Here is a 17,656-nt window from a genome sequence, read left to right as displayed (position 1 = left end):
TAATTAGGTGTATAAAAATAATAATGAAAACAAGGGGTTGACAATTTGATCGTGTGAGTTTAAAAGTAAACGTATTGTGTTTTGAGAAAAAAAGGAAATAATCAGATGAAAACCGGGTATAAAATAATAATAATTCATAATAGATAAGAAATAAAATAAAGTTATGGTTGAAAGGGAGAACGATCAATCTAACATGGAAATCTATTGGTCTCAATGAGGTAATTTTGGATCGCCTAGCAAACATTTCTGTGGCTGAACCCAACAATGGAGGCTCCAAAAGATAGGATCAGAGGCACTGATAAAGTTAGACCAATAGAGCGAAGCGGGATTTCGAGTAGTACTTTTCTTATAATAGAAAAACGTCTGCAAGACAACACGAGATGGTCGATTGTCTCTACTTCGCCACAGAATGAGCATGATGGTGAGGGGACCAGACTAGACCTGTGGAGGTAGAAGTTCAATGCAGGTACATGGCAGCGCAGCTTCGTGGTGGAAACTTGTTTTCCGTGTTCGGCAAAAATCTGTTCCAAGGGTGCAGGAGATGTCCGTAATCCACAGAGTTAGTAATGCCGGAGCCTTCTACTGACTGTATAATGATACTCCCGCAAAATCTAGCAGCAGTAACATAAGCAGTCAAAGGGCAGCAAGGGAGAATCGGGCCACTTATCGATGCCTTGGCTAGAGAGTCTGCAATTTCATTAATGATTAGTCCTTTATGACCAGGCACCCAACTCAAACGCACGCTTTTCAAGTAACCAGGTACCAATGATTGAAATGGCCTCATGACGCGAGAATCGCTAGAAGCAGTAAGGGATGAGCACAATGATAACGAATCAGTGACAAAGCGGGCATATTGGATATTGCACTAAAAAAAAGTCCTCGTCTTGTTTAAGTAGCGCCATCTGTCGGGCCCCCTGCTTAGTTCCATGCGCTGCCGCTTCTTATTTTCGAACCACTTTGGAAGGTACAGTTTCCCTTCTCTAATGTTGGTTCTTTATTCTATGACCGCGCTCTTAGCACGTGCTTCGCCAGACAGTGCATCAAACGAATTATTGTAAGCCAGTCCGTTTTTGTCTAGCTGCTCGCTGTTATTTTTTTTTCCTGGAAACATTTCGTTGTCACCAGGTCTGTTTTATATTGAGTGGGCCTATGGTACCTTGCTGACCGTCGTTCGGCCAGAGAACGCTGTTTCCCCTGTTATGGACGCCGCTTCGAAGAACGGAGATTACGAGTGGATCGAGGAAGACTACGTTCCTCCGCCATCGCAGCCGACTTCAGGATGCCGGCGTTTCGGCGAAGGAGGCAACCTCGGCGCAGCGCCTGGTAGGGGCCGTGGCCCGTGGAACTATGAAACCAATGCGTCGCGCCCTTTGGCTGGCGACGTGATCACTGTGCCAACCAACGATGTTGCCAGGATCATCGGCAGAGGTGGTTCCAGGATCCGCGAGCTTCAGGTTTCGAGTAGCACGAAGATTTCCGTGAAGAAAGACAACGAAGAGGGCAGTCACACCAAGATCGAGATCTGCGGATCAAAAGAGGGACGTCGCAAAGCACTTGACCAAATCTACGCGATCGTCTATGGACGACCAAATGTTTCGCGTCCGGGTGCTCAAGTGATGAAGGTGCCATTGAATGACGCCGCCAGGATCGTCGGCAAAGGTGGTTCCAGGATTCGCAAACTAGAAGAATCAAGTGGCGCCCAGATATCGGTCAAGAAAGACGACGCAGATTGCTTTGAAAGAACGATCGAGCTCTGGGGCTCCCAAGAGGCATGTCGCAAAGCTCGCGAGCTCATCGACGCGATCATCCATCAGCCGGAAGAGCCGGCATGCGCCAGCAAAAGCGAAGAACCAGTGCCTTTGCTTGACTGGGCCAAGCTGCTTGCGAAGAGCGATGAAGAGGCGAAGAACCGCTGGGCCTCTCTTGCACCTACAAGGAAAAATTTTTACGTTGAAGATTGTAAGGTTACATCCATGTCTGCAGTGGACGCGGCGTCCTTCAGGGCAGCCAACAATAACATAGTTGTAAAGTACTTGGGTCCAGAAAATGAGCCGCCAGCAGGCGTAGCAACTAACCCCGTGAGTACTTTCGAGGAAGCGTTTTCAAGCTATCCAGAAATCTTAGACCAGATCTACAAAAACAAGTTCACGAAGCCATCTCCAATACAGAGCCAGGCCTGGCCGATCCTTTTGCAAGGTCAAGACCTCATTGGAATCGCACAGACAGGTACAGGGAAGACTCTGGCATTCCTGCTACCAGCCATGATTCACATCGACAGCCAGCCTGTTCCAAGGGAGCAGAGGAAAGGACCGTCGTGCCTGATTTTAGCTCCGACACGCGAGCTTGCACAGCAGATTGAGCGGGAAGCAAAGAAATACCAGTACCGAGGGATAAAGTGTGTATGTATCTACGGCGGTGGCAGTCGGCGAGAGCAGATACAGACCGTCAACGTTAGCGTGGATATAGTCATCGCGACACCCGGCCGCCTCAATGACCTCGTCATGAACAGGTTAATCGACCTTAGCTTTGTCACTTTCTTGGTCCTGGATGAAGCGGACCTCTTGCTGGACACGTGCTTTGAGGTACAGATCCGGAATGTGATGCTGGACATAAGGCCTGACCGGCAGACAGTCATGATGACTGCCACTTGGCCAGAGAGTGTGCGTTGTCTTTGCCAGAAGTACATGACAAACCCATTCCAGGTGTTCATCAGCTCCTTGGACTTCGCCGCAGTGCACACAGTGACGCAGAGGGTCATCCTGTGCGAGAAAGAGGAGAAGAGGGAGCAGCTTTTGGCTTTCTTCTACTCCATGCAGCCCAAAGACAAAGTGATCGTCTTTGTCGACAGGAAGGCCACGGTGGACCACCTGGCAAGCTACTTTGTCCTGGCCGGCATCAACTGCGATTCCATCCATGGTTCCAGAGAACAGTGCGACCGCGAGCAAGCACTCGACCATCTGCGGGAGGGCAAGGTGCGCATCTTGATTGCCACCGACGTTGCCGCACGAGGGTTGGACATCGAAGATGTGACACACATCTTCAACTACGACTTCCCTCGCAACGTGGAAGAGTATGTCCATCGCGTGGGTCGCACCGGTCGAGCTGGGCGTACAGGCACAGCGGTCACGCTTATAACTCGTGGCGACTGGAGGCAGGCTGGCGAGCTTATCAAGATCTTCGAGGAAGCCAGCCAAGATGTCCCCACTGAGCTGTATTCAATGGCTGAGCGCTTTGATGCTTGGAAGGAACGCCGTGCTGAGGAAGAGCGTAGCTTTGGCATAGACCGCGGTGGCCGAGGCGGCGGCTGGTGCGGTGGCAGTTGCGGTGGTGGCCATCGCAACCGTTGGTGAGAGGACAGTAGTTTGATATGCGGTTGACAAAGTTATTTGAATAACTTTTAAGTGTTCATCATGTGGCAGTGACTACACACTACCATGCAAAGACTTTTTCATTTGTGGTGTTGTTTTTTGCAAAAAGGTATTAAAGATTGACAAATAAATGAACCGTTGATGACCCTGCATGCAGCTTTGCTTACGCTGAGCATGAAGTCAAGAGCACATTGCCTTCCTCCTCTTGACATGTGCAACATAGCCTGCCGGCATTTGCACCTCTAGGTGCCACTTTGCAAGTTGCATGCGCTTTGTTAGCGCGTTCTGTTTCTTGGTGAATGGAGGAGAGAAAAAGCAGTGTTGAATGAAGGTGAGGCCTTTTGAAAAGGCACTGTTGGCTATAACTTGAGACACCTCATGAGGCATGATTCGCAAAATTATGCCAAGGTGGTGTGAGCCAGGAGTACACAAGCATCTATCACACGCAGTTTATGTGGCAGTGAGACATTGTAGGCTAGCATCACAAAACTAGGTTCATAGAAGGCTTAGTGCAAACACTACACAAGGAGATGGGACAATGTGTCTTGTCCTGTTGCTGCCTTGTGTCATCGTGTTTGCCATAAGCCTTATTGTAAACCTGCACTGACTAGCCCATCAGTGAAGGCATTCTGCAAAACTAAAGGCGTATTTTTGCTTTCTGTTTGACTACAATGTTTGCTGATTTGGAAAAAGTAGTTTTCCTATTTTTGCAAACAAGTAGCTGTTGGTGCCATTGGCATGCTTTGAACGATATGACTAAAGGTGCTTGTTACTACCTTAAGCAATTATTGCATGTTGCAGCTGTTTGGCACTGGGATTGCCGCACATTTCATTTGTTTCATTCAAAATGCGCGTGCTGTACTCTCATTGTGCATGTGCTGTTGCAAATTGCCATGCTCAGCCGCACTTTTGTGTGTGCATGCATATATAAATTTTTGTCGGGAAATCTCCAATGGCTGATGTTGCCATGACTGAAGTGTCAATGTTGTGTTGAAGCAGGGTCTGTTCGTTGTAGGTAGCCACATATACAGGATCTGCGTAAAAATAGGCAAAAGAAGTCAACCGGATTTAGCTCTAATGCACACTTTCGTTGCCACGACAGCTGGGACCCTCTGGAACAAAGCAGTCAGCAGTTGCACTTGGAATGTTTGGGAGGGGAGGTCGGCTTTTTGTATTTCGATCTCTGTTACACAGGCATGAGCAGGCATGCTTGAGTACATATCAAACTAAGGGCCATTGAATGCGTGCCATGTCCAAGCACTTTAGTTTTTTCTAGTTGGCATCTGTTTTTGCTTTGGTTGAACTCTGTAAAAATTCAGTGCATACGCCACTGTGAATCGAGAATGCCTGTTTAACGTGTTTACAAAATTGTGCTATGACCGTAATAGTGGGGACTTCCCCTGAAGTGGAAGTAACTTAAAAAAGAACCGCCCAATGCCTTTGTGACTGTGGGGCTCATAAAATTGCTGTAACTATGTGTCGTTTATGATTATGTTATGAATGGCCTTGTGTGTGTAGCTCATGGCTCATAATGCAATTTTTGCCACACATCCGCAACATTTATTTTAAGCACTGCTGAGTTGTGTAATTTTCCCTAGTGAAGTTTCAAGTATGCTTGTCACAAGAGCAGCTCTATACAAAAATTGCAGCTGTGTCAATTTTGAAGGCCATGTGGTATGTTGTGCACATCATTAGAGCGCGTGTGCGATGATAGTGCTAGTCGGAATTCTTCAGTGACTTTTCGCCCTGTGTTGAAGAGAGTTGTGCCGCTCTCTTCGATTGTGAAGCACCTGTTGTAATTCTGTATAGGATCGACACTATGTGTGAATAAGTGAAGAAATTGTGACAGAAATTACTAACGATGAATTTTAAAGTCAGCGATAGGTTTGCAGCCTCCCCTATCACTAGTATGCTGGCTACAGCTTCATTGCAATGCATTAAGTTTAAGTGCATGTGCTGGACATGGAGGTTTCTGTTGCAGATGGGGTGCTTTAGCTTCAATGTATTTGAGCCTACATCCTCCTTGTGTCACCTTGGCACATCCATTGCGGAGGATTGGCCAAAAATGTCCACATACCGGTATCACGCATGCAGTGCTGAAGTTGTCTGTCTGGGCACATACCCAGTGACCCAAGTTGTCTACTAGGTCAGACACCAGCCAGCCACAGGTTGTCCACATACCCAGAGGGACAAGCTAGTAGACAACTTCGGTTATTACTATATATGTGCCACTGGTTACTGTTTGAAATTGTCCATCCATCCAAAGTAGCGAAAATAGGTAAAGAAAGCTGTTGCTTTACTAAAAAAAATGAGGTGGGCAGGACAATCGCTGCCTGCAGTTGAGTGACTAAGTACACTCGCCAAACGGTAGCACTTCTATCAAGCTGCCATGGATGGTGCTAGTATTCTTGTACTGTAACAGAAAGGTGCAATGTGCTTCAGTGTCTGCCTAACGTTGTGAGAAATTGCTGCTTGGGATTGTTTATAAATTGAGAGCAGACACTGAGTGGGGCAGGTTTACGGGCAACCATCTCCAAACATATGAATTTCTTTTTGCGCAGCATGCTTTGCCGAAATGTCGGTGTATCTTTTTATGCCTTGCAGGAGTGAGAAGGTCTATTGACAGCAGAACTTCCTCGTCCTATTCCTTAAAGGTATAAACAATGGTGCTTCTGAAACGTGAAGTGAAATGTGTGGACATATCTGGCATGTAGCTTAATAACTAAAAAAAATCATGAGCAATTGCACATTGTGAAGGTGGATGACCAGCGAAGCTGTGTAGCACGCGACATAGAGGTGACATGGAATTTGGATAAACGTATGAACAAATTTATTGTCTTGATCGGTGGTCATCGTGATGAAAGGAATGCACACCCATTTTTTTTATAAATCCACGTTCATTCGTTCTATACATTAGTTGTGTTCATTCGTGTTTACATTTCACGATATAGTTAGGCAAAGAATTGGAGACCAAAGTCACTGCACCGACTGGCAGTGCGCCAGTGCCGTCCATGCCTTCGCAGGGGGAGGGGCAGGATGGCAGATACGGCTGTGTGGCAGATACAAGAGCTTGCTGTTTACTGTTCTGAATTTTTGTAAGAGTGCTTTGCCATTTACTGCAACATTTACTCAAAGTGAAGGTGCACTTTCTGCTGCCGGACACACCATTGCTGCACAGTAGCGGTAGTTTCTAAGCAAACTCGTAGAACTTGTGCTGGCCAAACAAAAAAGCCATTATTTTAGACCGCCTTACAGCTTTCCAAGTGAAGCTGTCTCTGCCTCATCTTTCTTTGGATGAATGGCTTTCTGGCCGATGATGATGATGTGTGGTGTTTTATGGCGCAAGGGCCAGGCATGGCCAAAGAGCACCATGACAAAGGTTATGTTAACGGTGCATTGTGAATGATGCAGGCAATGAATTTCTCATGGTATATGTGACATGGCTGTAAAAAGGCCTAAAATCGGTCGCTGTGGGTGGCGTGAAATATACACTTGATAAAATAATGACACTGGCTAAGTAGTGCTGTGGGCTATAGTAATGGAGTTTCGTTAAAATCATGATGCAATAAAACATAACATTCACACTTTAGCTTCAAAAAAGCCTTTGAGTGCAGGACTGTTATACTTAAGCTAAAATTTCCTGGCCAAATGATTTCCAGAGTGTCTGTTTCAGCTAAAAACTCTAAAACTAGTCTCGGATTCAAAAGCGGTTCATTGCTGTGAAAAAATTTCGGGTGAAGAGGAATATTTTCGCGATATGCGGAAATGAAATACTTCTTCCTCTGTGCTTTTATTGCAGGGCATTGAATAAGAACGTGCACGACTGCGAGATTTTGGCCACACTTACTACAAGTGGGAGGATACCCCCCAGTCAAGAGGTAAGAGTGAGTGCCGTAAGTGTGTCCTATTCTTAATCGGCAAAGGAGCACTTCGTTATATCGTGATATTCTCTCCAATACCCAATATCCTAATTTGGGTGTTATCAAGTGCAGTTTATTTGATATCTCAGCATTCCACTGTTTCTGCCAATTGATTTTGAGCTTGTGACGCAAATATGCTTTAAGATCTGTGGCTGGGATGGGTATGTTTATGTCCGTGTCACTAAAAGCTACTGAAGTAGCTTTCTCGTCAGCAGCTTCGTTGCCCTTTATGGCACAGTGGCCAGGTACCCAGCATAGAATGATCATTTGTTTAGCACTATAAGCTGAGCATAGCAATGTATGCAGTTCATTAAAGACAGTGTTTTTATGTTTACGTACATTCTTAAGGGCTCGCACTACACTCAATGAGTCTGTGAACACTATAGCCCTAGTAAGATTGGTTTGCCTGGTGTGCTTCACTGCAGAGAGTATTGCATATGCTTCCGCTGTAAAGATACATATATATGGGCTCTATGTACCGGATATTAAGAATGCTGGTCCTAGTGGTGCGTAAGCAACACCAGAAGAAGACCTAGAGGCATCTGTGTAAAATTCAGCACGAGAATATTTCTCCTGAAGCTCAAGAAAATGTGACCGTATGTGTGCCTCAGGTGCTCGTTTTGATGTTTCTGCAAACGACAGGTCACATTCTATAGTCTTCCACTCCCAAGGCGGTGGAAGCCGCGTAGTTGCCATTATGACATTCTCTAAATTTTACGCGCCCGTTTCTTCAGAAAGTGCTTCCAAGAGAAGGGACAGAGGAGGTCGAGTGCCTGGGCGGTTACGGAAAAGCCTAGCCGTAGACAGGTCGTAAATAACTGAATGGCATGGATGATGGAAATCTGATTTCACTGTGCGGGTGTATGAGAGACTTAAATATGTTCTTTGAAGATGTAGGGACCATTCGTTAGGTTCAGCATACAGGCTTTCTATGGGGCTAGTCCTGAACGCACCAGTAGCAAGACGGATACCCAAGTGTAGGACGGAATCGAGCATCTGCAAAGCACTAGGCGTCGCAGAGTTATACACAATGGCTCCGTAGTCAAGGCGTGACCATATAAAGCTCTTGTACAAGCTCAAGGGGCATCCTCTGTCACTTCCCCAAGATGTGCGGGACAAGAGCTTCATAGATTCATTGTCCTCGAGCATTTCATTTTCAAATATTTTAGGTGTGTGATAAAAGTTTAGAGTCTAAAATGAGGCCTAAAAATTTATGTTCATGACTAACAGATAGCCGTTTTCCATTAAGATCAATAACGGGCTCCGGTATTACCCCTCTCTTATTGGAGAAAAGAATGCATGTACTTTTTTTCAGGGTTTAGTTTAAAGCCGTTCTCTTCTGCCCACTTAGACAACTCATTCAGACCAAGCTGCACCTGTCGCTCGCAGATACTAAGATTACATGACTTTTAGCCTATTTGGATATCAGCCACGTATACGGAATAAAACATTGTACGTGGTATGATAGTATGGAGCGAATTCATTTTTACAAGGGATAAAGTACAGCTCAGCACTCAACCTTGTGGCACACCTGTTTCCTGAGTAAATAGACGAGATAGGACATTACCAATACGAACATGAAATGTGCGGTTGCACAGATAACTTTGAATCACCTTTAGCAAGTTGCCTCGGATGCCCATTCCAGCTAGATCACGAAGAATTCCGAAACGCCAAGTAGTATTGTATGCTTTCTCCATGTCATAAATACTAATAAGGAAAACTGTTTGTGCACCAAAGCATCCAGGATATTTGTCTGAATACGGACTAGTTGATCTGTTGTGGATCTGTGTTCCCTGAAGCCACACTGCAAGGGATCTAGTACCTTGTTACTTTCAAGAAAATGCACCAAGCGGCGGTTAGTAATTTTCTGAAAAAACACACATAGGCAGCTTGTTAGGGCTATAGGCCTATAGCTGCTGGCCAAAGACGGGTCCTTGGCCTCTTTCAGAATAGGGGTTATGACTGCTTGCTTCCTGGTTGACGGGATATAGCTGGCAGAGAATATGGCGTTAAAAAGAGAAAGGAGTGTTTTGTGTGCTTCGGGATGTAGGTGTTGAATCATCTCGTAAATTATTCGATCGGTTCCAGGAGCTGATTTGTTACAACTATGTAGTGCAGCCTGAAATTCCGCCACATTAAAAGGACGGTTGTAGGATTCAGTACTCTTTCCTTTTAGGTCCTGAAGCCGTCTCTCAGCTTGTTGCTGGTATCTAAGAAATGCATCGGAGTAATGCAATGAGCTAGAAATGTTTTCAAAATGTGCCCCTAGAGAGTCTGCTTTGTCCTGAAGAGTATTTCCTTGTGTGTTTACTAATGGTAGAGGATGAGTTTGCCGACCTTTGATTTTATTCACTCAGTTTCAGGCTTTTCGTTCGTCAGTATAAAAGTTCATGCTTGAAATATATTTTTGCCAGCTTTCCCTTTTGGCACGGCGCTGCGTTCTTCTACCCTCAGACTTTATTTTCTTGAAAATGATCAAATTCTCTGTACTTGGAGAGTCTCCAAGGTTGTTCCAAGCATTATTTTAATTTCTACGCGCTTTCTTGCAGTCGTCATTCCACCATGGAACACGTCGCTTACAGGGCGATCCATTTGTTATGGGGATACATATTGACGCCGCATCAACTATAAACGCCGTGAAATATGTCACTGCATCTTCGATACAAAGATTACAGCTGTCATTCGAAGTCAAATGTGTCAGCTCCCTGTATAGTGTCCAATCAGCACAATCGACTTTCCACCGGGAGACATGTGGAGAGAACTCATCAACTTTTGTTAGTTTTACGACAATGGGGAAATGATCGCTCCCGTAGGGATTCTTAATAACGTTCCGCTCCAGATGCGGCAAGAGTAAACTCGATGTGATGCTTAAATCGATAGATGAAAATGTTTTGTTTTGCGATCCTGTAAAATGTAGGTTCTTTCCCATTAAGCAAGCAAGCATCTGTAGTGAGGAGGAAGTTTTCAACTAAGCGTCCTCTGGCATCACAACGACGGCTTCCCCAAAGGGTGTTGTGTGCATTAAAATCGCCAACGACAATGTAGGGTTGGGGAAGTTCATAGATAAAGTTGTCAAATTATGTTTTCGAAAGTTGGTAGTTCGGTGGGATGTATACAGAGCTAACTGCGATCAGTTTATTAAACAGTACCGCAGGGACTGCAACTGCCTCTAGAGTTGTTTTAAGCTGTAGTTTTCGGCAAGCAACACCCTTATCTACAATAATTGTCACACCGCCAGACGGGGCAAAAGCGTCGTTGCGGTCTTTTCGATAAAGGGCATACTGCCGGAGAAAGTTCGTGCGTGAAGGATTAAGATGCGTTTCTTGCACACACAACACCTTTGGATTGTACTTATTTAACAGTTCTTTAATGTCGTCTATGTTGTGGAGTAAACCCCTAACGTTCCATTGTAATATCTGTGTATCCATAATGTATGTGTTTTGTGCTGTGTGTCTAAGAAATATAGATTAGATTATCTCACGAGACCTTTCCAGGCCCCGTGAAACGAAATCTCTCTATTTGTATCCATCTGTATTTGTATCCAACTGTATTTGTATCCATCACCTCGTCTGAGGCTGTGGATGGTGCCCGCGCAGCGGGCACGTCCGCGGGGGTGGTGGGCCTATCTGCATGCGCAGTGGCCTTGGGTCCAACAGGCGCGAGGGTCTGCTGGTCCTTCTTTGTGGGGGCCGGTACAGCGCTGGCTGTTCCAGCAGGGGTGGGGGGGGGGGGGCTAATGGCGCGACCGCCGTCACACTCCGTGTGACTTGGGCGGCCGCAGAAGGATGTAGCGCTGCCCCCCGGCCACCGCATCGGTGTAGGATGGACTAGATTGATTGATGGAGATGCGTTCGCGCGCGTCTTGGAAGGAAAGGTTCATTTTTACTTTGATTTCGACGATTTGTTTTTCTTTTTTCCAGGATGGGCAAGAACAAGATTATGCGGGGTGATCCCCTTCACAGTTAGCGCAACGGATGGTGGAATTGCAAGTGTTGGACGAGTGCTCGTTTGATGCACATTTTGCACAAGCAGTGCGCCCTCGGCACCTTTGCGAACCGTGCCCGAACCGCTGACATTTGAAGTATCGGCGTGGGTTAGGAATGTGTGGCCTTACACGGAGTTTGCAGTATCCTGTTTCTATTGAGTCTGGTAAGTTGCTAGTTCCAAAAGTGATGATTATGTACCTAGTAGGTATTTCTTTGTCATCTCGCCTTATTTTTATCCTTTGTACCTTGACGACGTTCTGCTCTTGCCATCCTTCTAATAATTCACTTTCGGTAAGCTCGAGAAGGTCATATTCAGAGATGACACCGCGCACTGTGTTCATCAACCTGTGTGGGCCTACAGAAACGGGAATGTCCCCAAATGCTACAAGTTTTGAGAGTTTGTCATACTGTGGCTTGTCGCGAACTTCTAGTAGAAGATCGCCACTTCCCATCTTCGTAACTTTATACCGTGGGCCTATTGCTTGAGTGATAGATTTAGCTACAAGAAACGGTGATATCATTCAGACTGTCTTTGTTTCGTGCTGACTGTGGACAACGTAGTATTTAGGAAAGGACACATTCAGTTGCATAAAAAAGTTGAATTGTTCATCGGTGCGCCCCCTCTTCAGGGAGCGATCAGGTAATGAGGGAAAAGCTTCTGCCATAAAAAATTGGAAAATTCGGCGGCGATGGTGGCCACCCACCACCGAGCCACACGAGGGGACGCTACAAGATTGGAAGCCTCAAGACGCCAGCCATGCATTGCCACTATAACCTACTATAAAATACCGAAGGTTGGATAATTACACCAGCTTAACCCTTGCCGCCAGGAAATACGGTAGTAAAATAAGTGAACAGAAGACAGGAAAGATGCAAAAGTGGGAGAGAAAGACGAAGATTGGAGAGGAGGACAGGAAAAGGCGACTGCCGATTTCCTCCAGGTGGGTCAGCCTGGAAGTGCCGTCTATGTGAAGCTGAGGCCGAAGAGGTGTGTTGCCTCCGCCGGGGGGCCTTAAGGTCCAAACACCGAGCATCGGCTCAACCTCGAGGATCCCCCTTTCCGCAGACACAGCTAAGCCACGCACGGCTACGCGCGGGAGGGTCCAACCGTCGTGTGCTCGGGTACGTGGTGTCGCAACACACCAAGTGCCTGCTTACGCATAACGCCCCTGCGGGGGGTGGGGCACTGTCCAATCTGCTTGCGCTGCTGGTTGTCACTCGTTACTAGACCGCCATGTGCGACGTAGGCAAGCACTGTGCCTGAAGTCGGATAGCTGAATGTTCTGTAAGCGACGTGTAGTGCGTGAATGCCCGTTGTTGTCATGTGGATCTTAGCCAATGTACAGTGTATTGTCTGAATCTTATGCGGTGATTGAATGCAGAGTCTAATTTGATAATGGTCGCCGTGTTATGTTTCTTCGATGTGGCGACCTGTGCAGCTGCATGGGCAACAGTCTCCTGAGGTAACCATCTGTTCCTGAAGTCCACACAGCGACAGTGACTTCCAATTCGCATGCACCTTAATTGGTGCTCACCCCATTCGACCTTTCCTGCTGCAGCCACGGGCAAATTATGCCTGTGGGCCTTCATCGGCCGTGATGTGGCGTGAACGGAGACCAGCACACGTGATTACATGGTCAGTAGTGTACAAAGTTGATAGCCACATTGGAGGAAAGGCCTGCGCAAAAGTGGCTGCAAAATCGTGATGCCCATATTAAGCATGTGGCGCAGCAAGTATGAGTTACACATTAGCGGCCCCCAAAAGAACAAAAAGAAACGTGCAGGTGGGAAAGGAGTAACGCTGTAATGCCGACTAGTCCATGTCGCTGTGCTGGTTATGGCAGCAGATGCCTTGCATCACCCGATTGCTTCGCAGTGCAAGTTACTGCATCTGTCGATTCGAACAGGTGATGCACTGCCCAAGTTGCTTGCGCTACTGATTTTCGCTCGTTACCAGATCGCCATGTGCGACGACGAAAAAGTGCAGTTTACGAGCTCGCAATAATGGTTTCAGCGCATCTGGACATGCAAATTTTATTTGTGCTCTTGTACGAGAAGGTGCACTGCTTTTCTTCTGCCAATAAAGTCGCACGTCCTGTTCACTCACTAGGGGCTTGTTTGTATGGACGTCAGTAGAGGCTCCTTAGTCTCCTGGCGATTAAAACGGGGCACCTGAGGCATGCTGCAAAGCCAGCGAGGTAAGCACGGCGCGTGCACAGCGTACGCAACCGGTATTGTTGTTCTTGTCGTGAGTGGCCGTGGCACATACCCACAGTGGGGGATTGGCCAAGAATCGGGTGGTTTAATTAGGTGTATAAAAATAATAATGAAAACAAGGGGTTGACAATTTGATCGTGTGAGTTTAAAAGTAAACGTATTGTGTTTTGAGAAAAAAAGGAAATAATCAGATGAAAACCGGGTATAAAATAATAATAATTCATAATAGATAAGAAATAAAATAAAGTTATGGTTGAAAGGGAGAACGATCAATCTAACATGGAAATCTATTGGTCTCAATGAGGTAATTTTGGATCGCCTAGCAAACATTTCTGTGGCTGAACCCAACAATGGAGGCTCCAAAAGATAGGATCAGAGGCACTGATAAAGTTAGACCAATAGAGCGAAGCGGGATTTCGAGTAGTACTTTTCTTATAATAGAAAAACGTCTGCAAGACAACACGAGATGGTCGATTGTCTCTACTTCGCCACAGAATGAGCATGATGGTGAGGGGACCAGACTAGACCTGTGGAGGTAGAAGTTCAATGCAGGTACATGGCAGCGCAGCTTCGTGGTGGAAACTTGTTTTCCGTGTTCGGCAAAAATCTGTTCCAAGGGTGCAGGAGATGTCCGTAATCCACAGAGTTAGTAATGCCGGAGCCTTCTACTGACTGTATAATGATACTCCCGCAAAATCTAGCAGCAGTAACATAAGCAGTCAAAGGGCAGCAAGGGAGAATCGGGCCACTTATCGATGCCTTGGCTAGAGAGTCTGCAATTTCATTAATGATTAGTCCTTTATGACCAGGCACCCAACTCAAACGCACGCTTTTCAAGTAACCAGGTACCAATGATTGAAATGGCCTCATGACGCGAGAATCGCTAGAAGCAGTAAGGGATGAGCACAATGATAACGAATCAGTGACAAAGCGGGCATATTGGATATTGCACTAAAAAAAAAGTCCTCGTCTTGTTTAAGTAGCGCCATCTGTCGGGCCCCCTGCTTAGTTCCATGCGCTGCCGCTTCTTATTTTCGAACCACTTTGGAAGGTACAGTTTCCCTTCTCTAATGTTGGTTCTTTATTCTATGACCGCGCTCTTAGCACGTGCTTCGCCAGACAGTGCATCAAACGAATTATTGTAAGCCAGTCCGTTTTTGTCTAGCTGCTCGCTGTTATTTTTTTTTCCTGGAAACATTTCGTTGTCACCAGGTCTGTTTTATATTGAGTGGGCCTATGGTACCTTGCTGACCGTCGTTCGGCCAGAGAACGCTGTTTCCCCTGTTATGGACGCCGCTTCGAAGAACGGAGATTACGAGTGGATCGAGGAAGACTACGTTCCTCCGCCATCGCAGCCGACTTCAGGATGCCGGCGTTTCGGCGAAGGAGGCAACCTCGGCGCAGCGCCTGGTAGGGGCCGTGGCCCGTGGAACTATGAAACCAATGCGTCGCGCCCTTTGGCTGGCGACGTGATCACTGTGCCAACCAACGATGTTGCCAGGATCATCGGCAGAGGTGGTTCCAGGATCCGCGAGCTTCAGGTTTCGAGTAGCACGAAGATTTCCGTGAAGAAAGACAACGAAGAGGGCAGTCACACCAAGATCGAGATCTGCGGATCAAAAGAGGGACGTCGCAAAGCACTTGACCAAATCTACGCGATCGTCTATGGACGACCAAATGTTTCGCGTCCGGGTGCTCAAGTGATGAAGGTGCCATTGAATGACGCCGCCAGGATCGTCGGCAAAGGTGGTTCCAGGATTCGCAAACTAGAAGAATCAAGTGGCGCCCAGATATCGGTCAAGAAAGACGACGCAGATTGCTTTGAAAGAACGATCGAGCTCTGGGGCTCCCAAGAGGCATGTCGCAAAGCTCGCGAGCTCATCGACGCGATCATCCATCAGCCGGAAGAGCCGGCATGCGCCAGCAAAAGCGAAGAACCAGTGCCTTTGCTTGACTGGGCCAAGCTGCTTGCGAAGAGCGATGAAGAGGCGAAGAACCGCTGGGCCTCTCTTGCACCTACAAGGAAAAATTTTTACGTTGAAGATTGTAAGGTTACATCCATGTCTGCAGTGGACGCGGCGTCCTTCAGGGCAGCCAACAATAACATAGTTGTAAAGTACTTGGGTCCAGAAAATGAGCCGCCAGCAGGCGTAGCAACTAACCCCGTGAGTACTTTCGAGGAAGCGTTTTCAAGCTATCCAGAAATCTTAGACCAGATCTACAAAAACAAGTTCACGAAGCCATCTCCAATACAGAGCCAGGCCTGGCCGATCCTTTTGCAAGGTCAAGACCTCATTGGAATCGCACAGACAGGTACAGGGAAGACTCTGGCATTCCTGCTACCAGCCATGATTCACATCGACAGCCAGCCTGTTCCAAGGGAGCAGAGGAAAGGACCGTCGTGCCTGATTTTAGCTCCGACACGCGAGCTTGCACAGCAGATTGAGCGGGAAGCAAAGAAATACCAGTACCGAGGGATAAAGTGTGTATGTATCTACGGCGGTGGCAGTCGGCGAGAGCAGATACAGACCGTCAACGTTAGCGTGGATATAGTCATCGCGACACCCGGCCGCCTCAATGACCTCGTCATGAACAGGTTAATCGACCTTAGCTTTGTCACTTTCTTGGTCCTGGATGAAGCGGACCTCTTGCTGGACACGTGCTTTGAGGTACAGATCCGGAATGTGATGCTGGACATAAGGCCTGACCGGCAGACAGTCATGATGACTGCCACTTGGCCAGAGAGTGTGCGTTGTCTTTGCCAGAAGTACATGACAAACCCATTCCAGGTGTTCATCAGCTCCTTGGACTTCGCCGCAGTGCACACAGTGACGCAGAGGGTCATCCTGTGCGAGAAAGAGGAGAAGAGGGAGCAGCTTTTGGCTTTCTTCTACTCCATGCAGCCCAAAGACAAAGTGATCGTCTTTGTCGACAGGAAGGCCACGGTGGACCACCTGGCAAGCTACTTTGTCCTGGCCGGCATCAACTGCGATTCCATCCATGGTTCCAGAGAACAGTGCGACCGCGAGCAAGCACTCGACCATCTGCGGGAGGGCAAGGTGCGCATCTTGATTGCCACCGACGTTGCCGCACGAGGGTTGGACATCGAAGATGTGACACACATCTTCAACTACGACTTCCCTCGCAACGTGGAAGAGTATGTCCATCGCGTGGGTCGCACCGGTCGAGCTGGGCGTACAGGCACAGCGGTCACGCTTATAACTCGTGGCGACTGGAGGCAGGCTGGCGAGCTTATCAAGATCTTCGAGGAAGCCAGCCAAGATGTCCCCACTGAGCTGTATTCAATGGCTGAGCGCTTTGATGCTTGGAAGGAACGCCGTGCTGAGGAAGAGCGTAGCTTTGGCATAGACCGCGGTGGCCGAGGCGGCGGCTGGTGCGGTGGCAGTTGGGGTGGTGGCCATCGCAACCGTTGGTGAGAGGACAGTAGTTTGATATGCGGTTGACAAAGTTATTTGAATAACTTTTAAGTGTTCATCATGTGGCAGTGACTACACACTACCATGCAAAGACTTTTTCATTTGTGGTGTTGTTTTTTGCAAAAAGGTATTAAAGATTGACAAATAAATGAACCGTTGATGACCCTGCATGCAGCTTTGCTTACGCTGAGCATGAAGTCAAGAGCACATTGCCTTCCTCCTCTTGACATGTGCAACATAGCCTGCCGGCATTTGCACCTCTAGGTGCCACTTTGCAAGTTGCATGCGCTTTGTTAGCGCGTTCTGTTTCTTGGTGAATGGAGGAGAGAAAAAGCAGTGTTGAATGAAGGTGAGGCCTTTTGAAAAGGCACTGTTGGCTATAACTTGAGACACCTCATGAGGCATGATTCGCAAAATTATGCCAAGGTGGTGTGAGCCAGGAGTACACAAGCATCTATCACACGCAGTTTATGTGGCAGTGAGACATTGTAGGCTAGCATCACAAAACTAGGTTCATAGAAGGCTTAGTGCAAACACTACACAAGGAGATGGGACAATGTGTCTTGTCCTGTTGCTGCCTTGTGTCATCGTGTTTGCCATAAGCCTTATTGTAAACCTGCACTGACTAGCCCATCAGTGAAGGCATTCTGCAAAACTAAAGGCGTATTTTTGCTTTCTGTTTGACTACAATGTTTGCTGATTTGGAAAAAGTAGTTTTCCTATTTTTG

General features: G+C 47.1%; 2 protein-coding genes and 1 long non-coding RNA gene across 4 annotated transcripts in view; all 3 read left to right on the top strand.

The window, feature by feature from the left end:
- LOC139051705 (uncharacterized) overlaps positions 1–17,656 on the top strand; it is a 95,491-nt gene that overhangs the window by 46,574 nt on the left and 31,261 nt on the right. For both annotated transcript variants that reach the window (XR_011509503.1, XR_011509504.1), the window contains 2 exons: positions 7,168–7,246; positions 11,209–11,437. This is a non-coding gene — a long non-coding RNA (uncharacterized lncRNA). The remainder of the gene's footprint in view (positions 1–7,167; positions 7,247–11,208; positions 11,438–17,656) is intronic.
- Positions 1,036–3,504, top strand: LOC139051740 (probable ATP-dependent RNA helicase DDX43). The gene has a single exon (XM_070528727.1). It carries the CDS (start codon positions 1,200–1,202, stop codon positions 3,348–3,350), a length of 2,151 nt encoding a protein of 716 aa, XP_070384828.1. The 5' UTR covers positions 1,036–1,199; the 3' UTR covers positions 3,351–3,504.
- On the top strand, positions 14,614–17,088 carry LOC139051734 (probable ATP-dependent RNA helicase DDX43). Its single transcript, XM_070528719.1, has one exon. It carries the CDS (start codon positions 14,778–14,780, stop codon positions 16,926–16,928), a length of 2,151 nt encoding a protein of 716 aa, XP_070384820.1. The 5' UTR covers positions 14,614–14,777; the 3' UTR covers positions 16,929–17,088.

This window comes from Dermacentor albipictus, unplaced genomic scaffold, assembly GCF_038994185.2.
Source record: "Dermacentor albipictus isolate Rhodes 1998 colony unplaced genomic scaffold, USDA_Dalb.pri_finalv2 scaffold_14, whole genome shotgun sequence".
Taxonomy (NCBI): Eukaryota; Metazoa; Arthropoda; class Arachnida; order Ixodida; family Ixodidae; genus Dermacentor; species Dermacentor albipictus.
This window is presented reverse-complemented; position numbering and strand designations above follow the sequence as displayed.

Excerpts from the sequence above, each read along its gene's own strand:
- LOC139051740 (XM_070528727.1), top strand. The coding sequence starts at position 1,200 with ATGGACGCCGCTTCGAAGAACGGAGATTACGAGTGGATCGAGGAAGAC.
- LOC139051734 (XM_070528719.1), top strand. The coding sequence starts at position 14,778 with ATGGACGCCGCTTCGAAGAACGGAGATTACGAGTGGATCGAGGAAGAC.